Below are 14882 nucleotides of genomic sequence, written 5' to 3'. Positions count from 1 at the left end.
CGAGAGCTTTCCTGTTTTAATGACATACTACAACTCAGTGTTGCACCATAAGAGCTTTTCCATTGCCTTAGTTAGCATTCAGTCCCTTGAGTTTTTCCTCTCTCACTCACTAGTCTCTGTGTGTAAAGGGGGAGGGGGGAGTTAATATGTTCACTGACCTCAGATTAGTATTCCCAGAGCTTCACTCTCCTCTCTAACTCAACGTTTCTTATGATGCTCTTATCTGCACTGGCTAAGATTAATTATGGCTCTCTCTAATTTAAGTACTTTAATAATGAAATAATGCTAATGCATTGACTATTCATCTGAAATATAAGCCTCCTGCTTTGTCACTAAACTGTGAGCATATAGATACAGTTTTGTGTTGGAGATAGTTGGAGCCTTAATCTCTGTATTTAAAAACTGTGAATTTTTCATTGCAAAATATATTGTTTGTTTTGGACGTTAGTTCTGAAAAATACATGTATAAAGAAGCTGTGAGTGTTGTAGCTTTAGGGTTGTTGTTTTTTCAGTGTCAGCAACTGAGGTACTAAAATCCCTAATGACTATCCCATGTTTAAAAAATAAATTCTGATTTTAAATAACATCATTCTAATTCATATGATTTAAGCCTTTTTTTACACCTGTGCACTGTTATATTCTTGTTGTTGCTTACATTTTAATATACATGTGTGATTTATGTCACAAGGGAATTTGGTATATTTTAAAAACAACAAGAAGCACTAACAACTGTATTACAAATTATAAAGGAATGGTTTTGAGGACATAATATTGCTACTGCAGAAAAGAATGTTGACATTTACTTATTATTATTTAATGAATGAATTTATATCACACTTTTCAACTAAAAGTTTTGCCCAAGGCTACTGACATCATAAAATACAGATAAAATGAAATTTAATTAAAAGATAATCACATCAATTAAAACACTTCAGTTAAACACATCAGTTAAAAAGAAATAAACAATCAGCACCCACCAGTTAAAACATAGTTAAGCAAAATAATAATAATAATAATAATAATAATAATAATAATAATAATGAAATCCCAGCTGAACAGCTGTAAGAACATAAGAAAAGACTAAAGGCATGGTTTACTTCAGCATTCTGTTCACAGCATGGCCAGCTAAATGCCTAAGGGAAACCTACAAGCAGGACATGAGTTCAACATCATTCCTACCCTTGCATTTCCAGCAACTGGAATTGCAGAGGCATCCTTCCCCAGATATTCAAGGTAATATATGGTCACCATGACTATTTGCCACTGATAAGCCTTATCCTGCATAAGGCTGCCTGAATAAAAAAAAATGTCTTCACCTGCTGGCAGAAGGGCAATAAAGATGGGGCCTCCACAGAGTTCTGAAGAGTGAGAGCAGCCCAACAAAAAGACTCTCTCTGACATTACTGCCAAATGTGTGTCTGGTGGTGGCAGGATAGAGAGAAAGACCTATCCTGAGGATTTAAAAACCCAGGCAGACTCATAAGTGAGAATGAGGTCTTTCAATAGGCTGGTCCAGAGGTATGTAGGGCTTTAAAGGTCATATCCAGCCCAGAAACAGGCCAGCAGCCAGTTAATCTGCTTTAAAAAAGGAGTTGCATGCTCTCTATAATCTACCCCAATTAACTATCTGTCCCTAGCATTGTGAACCAACTGGAGTTTCAGAACACTTTTCAAAGGCAATCCCATGTAGAGTGTGTTACAGTAATTCAAATGGGATTTAATTAAGGCATCTATCACTATGGCCAGGTCAGACATCTCTAGGAATGGGTGGAGTTGGTGCCCTAGCCTCAGCTATGCAAGCATCCTTTGACCATCAAAGAAACCTGGGCATCCAGGTTCAAGGCTGAATTCAGTACACACAAAGGAGGAACCTGAGTGTTCATGGAGATTGTAAGCACATGTTTAATCCCTGTTCTCTCATCTGTCTTTTGACTGACCAGGAGCATTTCTTTCTTGTCTGGATGAAACTTTAGTTTGTTTGCACTCAGACCTATACATTACTAATATCAGATACCGTATTAACACTTTAACAGCTTCCTTGGATTTAGAAGGAAAGGAACAATAGGGAGGCATCATCAGCATAGCCATGACACCAAACCTGAAAGCTCTGGACATTCTCTCCCAGCAGATTTACACAAATGTTAAATAACATGGGGAAAAGAAAGAACCCTGAAGGACATCATTGGCCATTGGCCAGAGCATCAAATAGAAGTACCCCACTGCCACCTTCTGAAATTGCCCCTCCAAGAAGGACAGAAGTCAACATAAAACAGTGTCTCAAGTCCCAATCCAACCAGGCAGTTCTGTCTACTTTCTGGCATGGACCGTTCACCAAGGCAACCAAGGCTGCTTGCCCTATAACCAGACCTAAAACCAGATGGAAATGGATCTAGAAATCCACCTTATCCAGGAGCACCTAGAGTTGAGGCACCACCTCATACTTCACACTTGGCCCAAGAATTGAGTATAGGACAATACTGGAGTAACTCCTATATTTTCAGATTCAATTTTATCCCTTGAAAACCTAGATACCACTTCTCCTCCACAAAGCACCATTGGCGGGAGAATGTTTTGAAGAATAAGTAGTAGGTGGGCAGAGATCTTGATTCATCTGCCATTTCCCCCTGTTTTCCCCTGTCCCCCAAAAGGGATTCCATACCCCTTTTGCATCAGGATCCTTTTTCTTTTAAAAATAGAGATGGAGGAATCTGTCAGTCTCAGTCTTGCCAAGATTGTCATTTCTTCTTTTAGCTCAAACTTATTCCATCCTGTTTCCATACAAGCCTGAGATGGTATTTTCTCTTTAAAAAAAACACAACACATTGCATTGTTTGTACACATTTTTGCATGCATGTATCTATTGACTAAAGCATGTTTGTGCACACTTTGGAAATGTATACATTTTCATCATACATTTTTCAAATATGTATATGTTGTCAAACACTTCTCGTTTTGCAGAATACACGAAAAGCTCAGAAATGTATGGACTTTTGACCTCAAATTGACCCAGTTCTCATGATCAAAGCAAGCCATGGTGGCTTGTCAGTGAATTTTTCACACATCCCCTAGCTGCTGACAAATTTTAGGGTCTTTTCTACTTAGTACTTTGTTTTTTTCGTATTGAGGCCTTCCATTTGGCATTTTCCAATTTGTAACTGCCTTGTTTACAATACACTGGAGGATTGCAGGGCTTAATTTGTACAGGGAGTTACCAGGGATATGTTCCAGAGCCTATTTTCAGTGTCAATTCAGAGTGTTGGATAAGGGGGTAAGGCACTGTAGGCTAGCATTCACTTGCCTGTTTTGTTTTAAATGGTGGTTCTTTAAAGGTCTGTTATATGCAGTCCAGTTCCATTAAAATCAATGAGACATTTTCCTTTGAGTTAAATGTGTTGTGGATGCGTGGATACTTGTGTATCGGACATGTGTTTCGTTTGTACTGAAAGCTATTTAACCAATGGCACCACAAGCTTTGGCAATAGGACTAGATTCAAAGTGATCGTATTAGAAATCGCAAAATGTTCTTATCTCTATTCCTCCAGGAGGTCTTCTGGGAGAGGTAAGACTTGGATGCGTTATAAGCTACTGCTGAAGTGGCTTTCTGGCCCGTATGCATTTGGAGCCAATCACCCAAATAGTAAAGATTTCAAATTAAGAAAAATGGTTACCTGGAAAAGCACAATTTTATCACCACCTTCTTTTGTTAATGTCTGATTCAAAGAGTCACAGTAGGGCTTTGGAATCCCTTCTCTCATGACAGCAATCCATTCCAACCAAGAAGCCACTCCTGAGATTCTTAAGAGAGTTTAAGAAAAACTTTACTCAAATGAGGAAAAAGAAGAAATCCAAAGGCAAGAAGAAAATGAAAATGAAAAACTATAGCTGTAGAAATGTATCCCCTAAAACAATGTTGAATATTGCTTGTTGGACACTTTCAAACATTCTGAACCTATTCCGAAGGGCCTTTAGTTTTCTGCTAATTTAGATTGTTTCTTCTTACATTGAGTTAGTACAACCACTATTAATGGCTACCTAACAAGCTGAAAGCCTTGTTTCTCCTCCCTACATAACACTTAATGTTGGGCAGTCAGTACGGTGGATACAGACTTTGCCTCCCACAAGTGGAAGGCTTTCTTTTGTCTCAGCAGAGGAATCCCACTGGCGGAATTGGAGAGGAAGCCATTTTTGTTGACAACCCACCTACCCCCATTCCCTCTGCACTCTCTGAAAATCTACTCTGGAGAGTTGGCAGACCTGGACAGTGTGGAAGGTGGTACTAGAGGCTACAAAGGAAGGGGAAATGAGTGAAAATTGCATTCTCCTTTTCCACTGGTGGAAACATCCTGAGTGGAAATTGGCTGAGAGGATGCTGCTGTCAGATGTAGCAAACTCTATTTCCCATCTACAGTCCTTGGGGTGGTTGTTTACCAAACTGCAGTACTTTTGCATACTGTTCCTCCAGTCGCAGATACAATGTACAAGTAACAATAGTTCATGGTCCAACAAACTTTCTATCCTATAAAGCCCTTTTTTGCAAGGGGGGGCGGTTCCCAAATATTTTTTTTTCAAAACTTATTTGAGCACATCAGAAATACTTGAAATCAGCATTTAGATAGCCATATTATTAGCATTTGAAATTTGCAAATCCATATGTCTTCCTCCATTTTGAAGGAGTGTAATAATATAGTATTTCCCTTGCGTGAATATCAAGTACGGTCTTTACTGCACCAGCACCCATACTTCACCAATGCTTGTTTGACGAGTTTAGACCAAATTCCATTTCCCACTTGGGATTCATCTACACCAAGCAGGATATTCCACTATGAAAGTGGTATATAAAAGTCAGAAGCCACACTACTGCATTATAGCAATATTGAAGTGCACTGCAGGATCTAGACTGCTGTTTTATAGTGGTAGTAAAGTGCACTGACAAGTGTTGGGGCCCGTGACACATCTACACCAAGCAGGATATAACACTCTGAAAGTGGTATGAGCGTGTTATATGGTAAGTGTCAATGGGCCCCAACAGTTGTCACTGCACTTCAATACCACTATAAAGCAGTAGTGTTGCTCCTGCATTTTATATACCGCTTTCATACCACTTTCATAGTGGAAGATCTGCTTGGTGTAGATGAGCCCTTGGTTTTATCAAAGTAATCTGTATGCTCTAAAGATGACAGAATTTTATGTGTTTGTGATCTTACTCTGTAAATTGATTTTGTTAGTATTTTAGTGGAAACTGTAGATTATTTTTATTGTGCTTTTATGTTATTTTTTTATTGGAGGTGTTTTGAGACCTCTTAGCAAGCTGAAAAATAGAGTACGTGTTTTAAGATAAACCTATGAAGAGACTCTCTGGATTTCAGCCAAAGTATTGATTTTTTAAAAAAGTTTAATATCTATATTAAGAAAACTCCAGCATTGCGTTTGGGATGTTTTGTAAATACCAAATATAGAAGTGGTCTTAATGTTGTAATTTTAAAAATAGAGTTGCTGTTAAATTACAGAAGTCTCAAAGTACCATCCAATTCAGAATTAACAACATTTATGTCCATTGATTTTAGTGGTGTTAACATGTTTTAAGCCTGTGTTTGAATTGTGCCCATTATGTAGGCTTAAGCGTTGGCCATTGTTTACCAATTTGGGGTTATTTCTTCTTTTATGGCGTAATCTAACTGGAAAAGATTGGAGGAGTGGTTACAATATTGGACTAAGGCTTTAGCTAGACCTAAGGTTTATCCCGGGATCGTCCCAGGGTCATCCATATTCATGTAAATGACACACAGAATATCCTGGGAGCAGGCAGGGACGATCCCGGGATAAACCTTAGGCCTAGCTAAGGCCTTAGATTGGGGAGATCCATGACCAAGTTCCTGCTCAGGCATGATGCTCACTGGTTAATCTTGGACCAATCATTCCCTCTCAGTCTAATCTACCTCACAGGGTGGATGTGAGGATAAAATGAGGGAGCAGAAGAACTCCTTGAGGAAGCTGCCTTGAACTCCTTAGAGGAAAAGCAGGATATAAATGTAATGAATAAATAAATTAGGAAAACCTGGAAATAGTGTTCATTTTCTTCCATGAGAAAGTAAAATAGTGAATATACAAGTGTTTGGAGATTTCACCAACTATATATCTTAATATTTAGGGAATATTATTAATATTTCAGCTGGGAAGTCTTGCGGTTTCTTCTCACCAATCTAAGATGGTGGATAGAAGAATATGCCTTCGATGGTTTTCGATTTGATGGTGTATCATCTATGCTATACCACCATCATGGTATTGGTAAGTTCAGTCTGTATACTAATGACTTTCACAGTATAATACAATTATATAGCCATCAGGAATAGTTGGTTGTTTTATTATGGTTTTAATTTTTATGAACCACCCAGAGAGCTTCGGCTATTGGGCGGTATAAAAATGAAATAAATAAATAAAATAATTTATTTTGGAAATCTTGGACTTACAACTTTGACTTCCTATGCCTCAGATTTGTATGGTTTTGTTTTTATTAGGGGAAAGCTTCTGTGGGGATTACAATGAATATTTTGGTATGCATGTTGATGAGGACGCTCTGGCATACCTAATGACGGCAAACTACATGATACATATCTTGCATCCAGAATGTATAACTATAGCAGAGGTAATCTTAGAATACGTGTTATTTCTAGCTATTTTATTATTTGCAAAGATGTTTTTACTGAATCAATAATCAATTACAATTACATTAACTTCCACTTACTTATCCTTAGGCGTGAACCATCTCTTGTGAAGCATTTAATTTTAAATCCCATTGATTTCAATTGGAGAGTTAAATACAAGCTTAAATCTCTCCTATTTAAATCACTTGGACATAAATACACTCAGCTGGGGCTGCATTGGGCCCCTTGTTAGCTCCCACTTACCTGAGCGTAAGCCCCATTAAACTCATGGGGCTTAGTTCTGAGCAGGCATCTGTAGAATTGTGCTGTTAGTAGATTTTAACATACATCATCCCAATCACTTTTCTTTTCTTTTAGGATGCTAATTATTTTACAGAGAAACATGTTTCAGCAGGTATTATAATTTAGCAGTGAGAGGCAAGTGAGATATTAAATTAAGAAAATAGTGCAATATGATCATTAGAAATATTTGGGGATCTTATCCTGTTTAATAAGTGAGCTTGTTTATGATTTGCAGATTTTCTCTAGTAAGTCAAAGTGTTGAAAGCTTACAGTTAATATTGCCAGAGCAGCTATGTACAAATATATGCATCAGTGAAAATTCCAATCTGCGTTAAATTAAGAGTGTTAAAAGTTTGTCCTACTTCAAATTTATCATGAACCTTCTTTGGAATATTTAGTTCTGTGTGCATGATTTGTGAATTAAACAATGAAGTCAATGGGAAATGTGTGGGTGTGTTTGAGGTGAAAGGAAATATTGGTATAGAAAATTATTAAACTCCAAAGCACCAGCCTTGAGTGAGAGGCCCCATCGAGTTATTTACAGTTATTTCAAGCAAAGCATTATGTCTGCATTAATTAGCATTGTATAAATATTTTATATGCAACTTGGATAAATACACTGGTGGTGGGTCGTCAGAAAATAATTACAAGTATTCTTAAGTGCATGTCAGCACTTAAGCACTCAAGGTGGGGTTTACAACAGACTACTTTAGTATAACTTTAAAAACCAGAACACTATGCCACCGTGCAAGTACGGGACGTAAAAAATTCATATGCAGAAATAAGAGAATACAAACTTGCCTTGTTGCATATAGTAAGTTGATGTGATCTACTTTAAAAAAAAAAACACCCAAAAAACAAAAACCCACATATTTATAAAATCTCAATGACATCAAGTACTTAAAACAGAAACTGATGAAATGAAGCAATTATGGGATGTATTAAACTTAAAATAGTCTTATTGATCTTGGGATTCACTTCAAGTAAAATTAGCCCATCATCAAATGAGCTACAATATGGTTATCAGTATTCCTACCAATGAAACAAGGTTGAGGCTGTTTGCATTATCTCATTTAAGATTTTTTTTTTTTAACAAGATGTGCCTTCAATTTATTCTACTTAAATTGAAAACTACTTCAACTTCAATACATCATTTTTCTGTCTAGTGGGAGCCTCTATACAAAATGTGGAATTGATCCACATGCTCATGGTGGAAAGAAATTGGGAGGGAGGAACTATTGATATCATTCTAAATTACAAATGGCTAGCATGAATTTGAGCTTGCATGTAATGATAGTGGAATGAGTGGCATCACATGAGATGAGCACGCTATTGTCTAGAGTAGGATCGATTTGTAGTCCTGTTCCGTAAGGGCCTGTCTGATAAAATTAAGTAACAGAATGTGCTTTTTTAAAAAAAATATTCTGAATATTCTCCAACTGAAGATGTGTTCTCCCATTCCTTTCCCTACCCCCACAGGAGAGAGAAATATATCAGAGAAGTAATGCCTCTCTCGTTGCCCATGTTCTAATCCTCTTATACTAAAGTATTATTAGGGCACAATCCTATGCATGTTTACAGCAAAAAGTCCTACAACTCAGAGTATTCCCCAGCTAGCATGATATAAAATATGACTGGCTGGGGGATGCTGGGAGTTGTAGAGCTTTTTGTCCAAAGATGCATAGGATCATACCCTTAATAGACATTAACAACGGGAAAGGGAAATAGCAGAATTGTATGTCTTATTAGGACTTGCATCTCAAGTTCATGTTACGCACAGGCTCATGCACATTGCATTTTGCAAACTTGAAACTTGATGTCCATTTTTTGTTTCAGCCTCCTTGACCACTTCTGTGTGCCCCCCCCCCAACACATGCGCACACAATAGGAGTAGTAGGAAAGTCACATTTGCTTTCTTGGTACCCCTTTCCTTGAAAGTCCAGTTTGGTGTATTCCAGTTTGTAATACTAGTGGGGTTTTACATTTATGGTGGGCTATGTATTTGTGTAGTTCCTTCTCATCTCCCCTTCCTGAGAAATCGCTCTTCCTTTCTTGGTAAAGTGTTGTTATTTGGAAAATAATTCTTATTCAAGGATGTGTCTGGAATGCCAGCTCTTTGCTGTCCAGTAACAGAAGGAGGAACTGGATTCGATTATCGGTTGGCCATGGCAGTTCCTGATAAATGGATTCAGGTCAGAACATGATCCTTTTTTTCTCTTCTGTGTTTCCATTTATATGCTTAAATATTTAGAACATAGTGTCTTGCATAAGTATTCACTTCCTTTGACTTGTCAACATTTTGTTCTGTTACAGCTTGGAATTAAAATAGAGTTAATTGGTATTTCTACCATTTGAGTTACACAACTTACTTAATACTTTGAAGGTGCAAAGTTTTTTTTATTGTGGCACAAAAGGTAATTAAACAAAATCAAATTGGTATTTGTTGGTTGCTTAAGTATTCATTCCTCCTAAATCAATACTTGCAGAAGCATCTTTGGCAGCAATTACAGCTGTGAGTCTTCTTGAATAAGTCTCTACCAGCTTTGCGTATCTGGAACCAGTAATATATGCCCATTCTTCTTGGCAAAATTGCTCAAGTTCTGTCAGGTTGGATGAGGACTGTTGGTGAGTAGAAATTTTCAAGTCTTGCTACAGATTCTCAATCAGATTGAAGTCAGGGCTTTGACTGGGCCATTCTAAGACATTCAGGCTTTTGTTTTTAAACCACTCCTGAATAACTTTAGCTGTGTGTTTAAGGTCATTGTCCTGCTGGAAGGTGAACTTCTGCCACAGTCCCAGGTCCCTTGCAGACTGAAACAAGGTTTCCTTTACACTTGCCTGGTATTTGGCTCCATCCAGCTTTCCCTCGATCCTGATTAACTTCTCAGTCCCTGCCGATTAAAAGTATCCCCACAACATGATGCTTCACTGTGGGGATGGTGTCAAGGTGATGAGCAGTTTGGGCTTTCTGCCATGCATAGCTTTTTGTGCTAAGACCAAAACATTCAATTTTGGTCACCTCAGACCAGAGAACCTTTTTCACATGTTTCCTGTGTCTCCCTTACGCCTTTTGGCAAAATCCCAACAGGATTTGATATTTGCGTTTCCCCCCCCACCCCACCCCACCCCACCAATGGCTTTCTTCTCGTTACTCTTCCATAAAACCCAGCTTTGTGGAGTATCCAGGTGATGGACGGTTTCTCCCATCTTGGCTGTGGATCTCTCCAGCTCTTTCAGAATTACCATTGGCCTCTTGGTTGTTTTGCTGACTAATGCCTTCCTCACCCGGTCACTGAATTTTGGTGGACGACTTTCTCTAGGCAGAGTTGCAGTTGTGCCACATTCTTTCCATTTTGTAACAATGGATTTAATCGCGCCTTGGGGTATGTTCATAATTTGAAGGGGGGTTTACAACCCAACCCTGATTAATGCTTCTCTAAAACTTTATCCCAGACTTGTTTTGATAGCTCCTTGGTCTTCATGATGCTGTTTGTTTAGATTTGCTCTCCAACAGACTTGTCACAGCACATGGGATGAATACTTATGCAATCAAGATCTTTAATTTTTTATTGTAAATCATTTTGTAAAACATGTAGATTCTTTCTCCACTTTGACATTATGGACAATTTTGTGTAAATCAGTGAGTAGAAACCCAAATTAACTCCATTTTAATTACAGGTTGTAGCACAACAAAATGTGGACAATTCAAAGGGGGTGAATACTTATGCAAGGCACTGTATTGCTAATATCTCTGTAATCAAGGGTTTACACGTTTTGTCTTGGCTTACTAGACAGCCAAACTTTTATGGTCGCTGTTGACCTTTCCCCATCCACAGGTTCCCAGTGCACACCAGAAAAAAGAGGAGGAGGTGTATCCTATTGCACTTGCATGTCATGTAAGGCTTTGTTTCACCAAAGCTCAGTGCAACATATGACTAATTATTTTGCAATAATATTTGATCGCTTGGCTTTTATTATCATGGGTTTGTGAGCTGAATTTTTATAATCCTTCCAGAAAGCTTAACTCCTAACAAAATGGAGATTAAAAATGTATCTGTTATGCACATGAAGTAGGACAAGGATTTCATGACACATTAATTGCATATTTATAAATCTTCTGACTTAAGGACAGCTAGACTTACTTGCATGTAAGCTTGCCAATGTCGCACTCTAGTGATCAAAAATAAAACTAAACATTTGTAAATGCTTTTTTGGAGAATAATGGTATGCTAAATTACTCTAAGACCTTCTGTAAGATTTAAATGCTTTTCTACATAGACAGCAGTTATGTGTAAGTGCTGATCTATCAATTGTACATATATACAACTGCAAATACATCCCAAATAAGGTCAGTGTAAACTGACATTAATAAGTGGAATAGCTCATATATTCCTTTGCTTAGCTGCAGTCTTAAATATTTCCAAAATACAAGGTCAGTAGGGGCACCTTTTTTGTATTCTGAGAGATGTCCATTATTCCAGAGCATAATTCATTCTTCCAGGCATTTTGTAATAAGTTTGACCTTGCTTCCTGAAAGACAGTCTTCATTAATGTTATTTTTAGGGCATTTTTTCTTCCTTAGCTATTTTTTATGAGCATTGTGAGGGTTCCGTCCAGTGGTGTCATCCTGCTAGTGCAAAGCTTCTACCGCTTGCAGAAACCCGGTTTTCATTCTCGCATAAGTGTCAAATCCTATCCTTTGTTTCCACTTGCACAAACCGTTGTGCAGATATGTTCAGAACTTAATGTGACTTCGTTATTGCTTACACTAGTTGTTCTGCTAGAATGTAGAAGCTAGAACTTTAACATCAACTAGCTCTGCCACTTGTACTTTTTCTGTGAGCATTACATTGAATACAACCCTGAAGTTCCTGGAATTAGAATCATGCCTAGTCCATGCGTAAGTCTTTCCCCTTCTCCATAGTTATTTCCTCCTATTGTTGTTGTGTGTGGATCCAGCTTGGAGAGAGTGGGAATTCGAGTGATCAAAAGATCCCTAGATCAGCATGAAAAGTGAGGGCCCCTGTAATGCAGGAATGTTGTTCAGTGCCCCTTTATGGTGCCTTTTTGCTAGCCCTTTAAGTGGACTGTCAGGAATGGATCATTGATATATGAATTTAATCCATGCTGCAGACAGTTACTTACATGTGTGTCTCTTTTATTTATATTTATTTATTTATTACGTTTATATACTGCCCCATAGCCGAAGCTCTCTGGGTGGTTTACAAAAGTTAAAAACAGTAAAAATTAAAAATATAGAAAATTTAAAACCGTTAAAAACATAAAAAGTACAGTATAAAAACAACAATATCCATTTTAAAACAACAGTTCTCTATCCTATGTATAAAACTCTATTTACAGTCCTTAAATGATTTTAAAGTTTTCAGCAACACTTTTTGTTTTGTTTTGTTTTGTTTTTGTAATGAAGCAGGCATCTGTTTTTATCACATTTCTGACCAAAATGAGATCCAGTTGTCTTCTTGGAATTCTGTCCAAAATTAGATTTGGTTGTATTCATGGCACTTAAGATTAACCAAATAAAGTTTGCTGCATGTAGCTATTTTGCCACATAGATTAGCAACATGAAAGTAAAGAATTTCTGTCTTTTCATTTTCACGCAGTCTAATAGCAGATTAGTCTGTTTTGATATTAATTAATTTTTAACTTGCTCCAAGCATTTCCTATACTGCATGCCAGACAGTAAAATACCCAATGAAACACTACAGAAATAACTCCTCTTCTTTTAAGGTTCAATTAGAGCCAATACAATCATCAGAGGCTTATGCAGTATTGCATAACAAGGAACGGGAAGGTTTAGTAGTGAAATTGTTACATTTAGTCAACCATTAAAATGATGGCAAGTAGCCCTCACTGTTTTACAAAGTATAGAGAAAAATCAATTTAAATAACGCTGACATGCATAGTTATTAATCAGACATTGGCAGCTGTTTTGGCAGAAAAATAAAATATGGGCTTTAAAATGTTGTGGTTTATTCTGGAGTTGAGTCAAGAATCCCACTTGGGACATCAGAAAGTATACTTTTACCATTTCAGATCTTCTGAAAGACTCAGAATATGAATGTTTAGTTTTCAATTGAGAGGGAACAGCTTGGGGCAAAAGTTGGTATGTATAATAGAAACATAAGCAATTTTGAATAATTCCTTTTCATGTTACAGATAATTAAGGAGCTTAAGGATGAAGACTGGGATATGGGGAATATAGTGTTCACGCTAACGAACAGGCGATATGGAGAGAAATATATTGCATATGCAGAGAGTCATGACCAGGTACTATAACAAACATTGACAGGAAATTTGAAATACTGAAGTATTGTTGAAAGAGCTAGTGCAAATCTTGAATATAACTGGTGAACAATCATTGGATTGGATCCAGACTTAGTCATACTTCGAGTAAGTCCATTAAAATCAATGTGATTTAGGTCAGTCATGGATTTCAAAGGGCCTAAATTTGAACCAACACATTGTATGTCTAAGTCTGGATCCAAACCCTTGTGTTATTATTTTGGAAAGGTTATTAGTAACAGAAACCCATAGGGTGAAATCCAGTTGTGTCTGTCCACTAATGGAACGGCATCTGCCAGCAGACCGGATACCACCTCCTCTTTGCCACCCCCCCATTTTCTCTGGAGGGTTTATGTCTCTCCAATCCTAGCCTTACACTGTAGCTCTCACACCACACTGCCTTTTCCTTGGCATGTGTTCAACTATAAATATAAACAGAGTTAATACAACTATTTTATTTGCTAAGAAACATGTATGAATGTCTTTGTCGAAGACAGGCATCTTTTTCAGTAGTGTTGGCCACAGAAAGGGACTGCAAATTAAGTAGTCCTTCTCTGGGACCCTCTACCAAAGAAAGTGAGGTGGGTGGCTGCTAAGAAGAGTATTCTGTTGTGGCAACCCACTTGTGGAATGAGCTTCCCAGAGAGGCTCACCTGCCACATACATTGTGCTCTTCTCAGTGCCAGGTGGAAACATCCTTATTTTCCCAGGCATGTCAGTCTTTCATTTTCTATTGTTTTAAATCTGTTGCTGTATTTTAAATATTTGCACTGCTGCTAGGTTTTATGTGGTTATTTTTTATTTTCTACTTTATTTTCTACTTTATTTTCTAAAGTTTTGAACTTTTTATTGTATTTTATCATGTTGGATTTTATGGTTTTAATTGTTGTGGACCACTGAGAGTGCTTTGGCTTTTGGGTGGCATAGAAATGTAATAAATAAGTAAGTCTTAAACTCAAATAACTATAGGCCACCTAAATCAAAGGAGAACCTGCTTGAAAAATTGGCTTCCAAATATGTAGGTGGAAATATATTTTATTCTGTTTATGCTATGCTTAGAGGGATGACTACATCTGACACAATAATACAGAAATTATACCTTTACAGCAATTGCTGATTTCTCATAAATTAAAGTTTCATTTTTTTCCAACTCAATCACTTTAAAAAAGTATTTCTTTGATATATATTTTTACACTGTGTACTCTGAAATATTTAAAGTTGGTACCATATTTTATATCCTCGCATATTAACTTTACTAGGGAGTATGCTCCATATTTGGACATGTCCTTTATTTGTATCCTAAGGTGAATAACCTACAGAAGTTTTCTTTCCCCACCCCTCATGTATTTATCAACACAGGCGCTTGTTGGTGATAAGACCTTGGCATTTCGGCTGATGGATGCAGAGATGTATAATTATATGAGTGTTCTTTCACCTCTTACTCCCATTATTGATCGAGGCATGCAGCTTCATAAAATGATCCGGCTCATTACTCATGCACTTGGAGGAGAGGGCTATCTCAACTTCATGGGTAAGTCATTCTGGATATCAGCCTTTGATTTTGTTCTGTACAGTAAAATTTGCTATTAAACTGAACATGGATCCATACTACATTAGTTGTGTTCTAGCCTTGTT

At 37.4% G+C, this 14882-nt stretch overlaps 1 protein-coding gene across 3 annotated transcripts in view; it reads left to right on the top strand.

The window, feature by feature from the left end:
* Positions 1-14882, top strand: part of GBE1 (1,4-alpha-glucan branching enzyme 1) — a 216902-nt gene that overhangs the window by 101717 nt on the left and 100303 nt on the right. For all 3 annotated transcript variants that reach the window (XR_010025475.1, XM_063126768.1, XM_063126767.1), the window contains exons 8-12: positions 6170-6285; positions 6516-6643; positions 9038-9136; positions 13122-13232; positions 14607-14778. Coding sequence is in view for 2 of the 3 variants with exons in the window: in XM_063126768.1 (XP_062982838.1) it covers positions 6170-6285; positions 6516-6643; positions 9038-9136; positions 13122-13232; positions 14607-14778 (626 nt within the window). In the remaining variant the exon portion in view is untranslated. The remainder of the gene's footprint in view (positions 1-6169; positions 6286-6515; positions 6644-9037; positions 9137-13121; positions 13233-14606; positions 14779-14882) is intronic.

This window comes from Elgaria multicarinata, chromosome 5 (assembly GCF_023053635.1).
Source record: "Elgaria multicarinata webbii isolate HBS135686 ecotype San Diego chromosome 5, rElgMul1.1.pri, whole genome shotgun sequence".
Taxonomy (NCBI): domain Eukaryota; kingdom Metazoa; phylum Chordata; class Lepidosauria; order Squamata; family Anguidae; genus Elgaria; species Elgaria multicarinata.
This window is presented reverse-complemented; position numbering and strand designations above follow the sequence as displayed.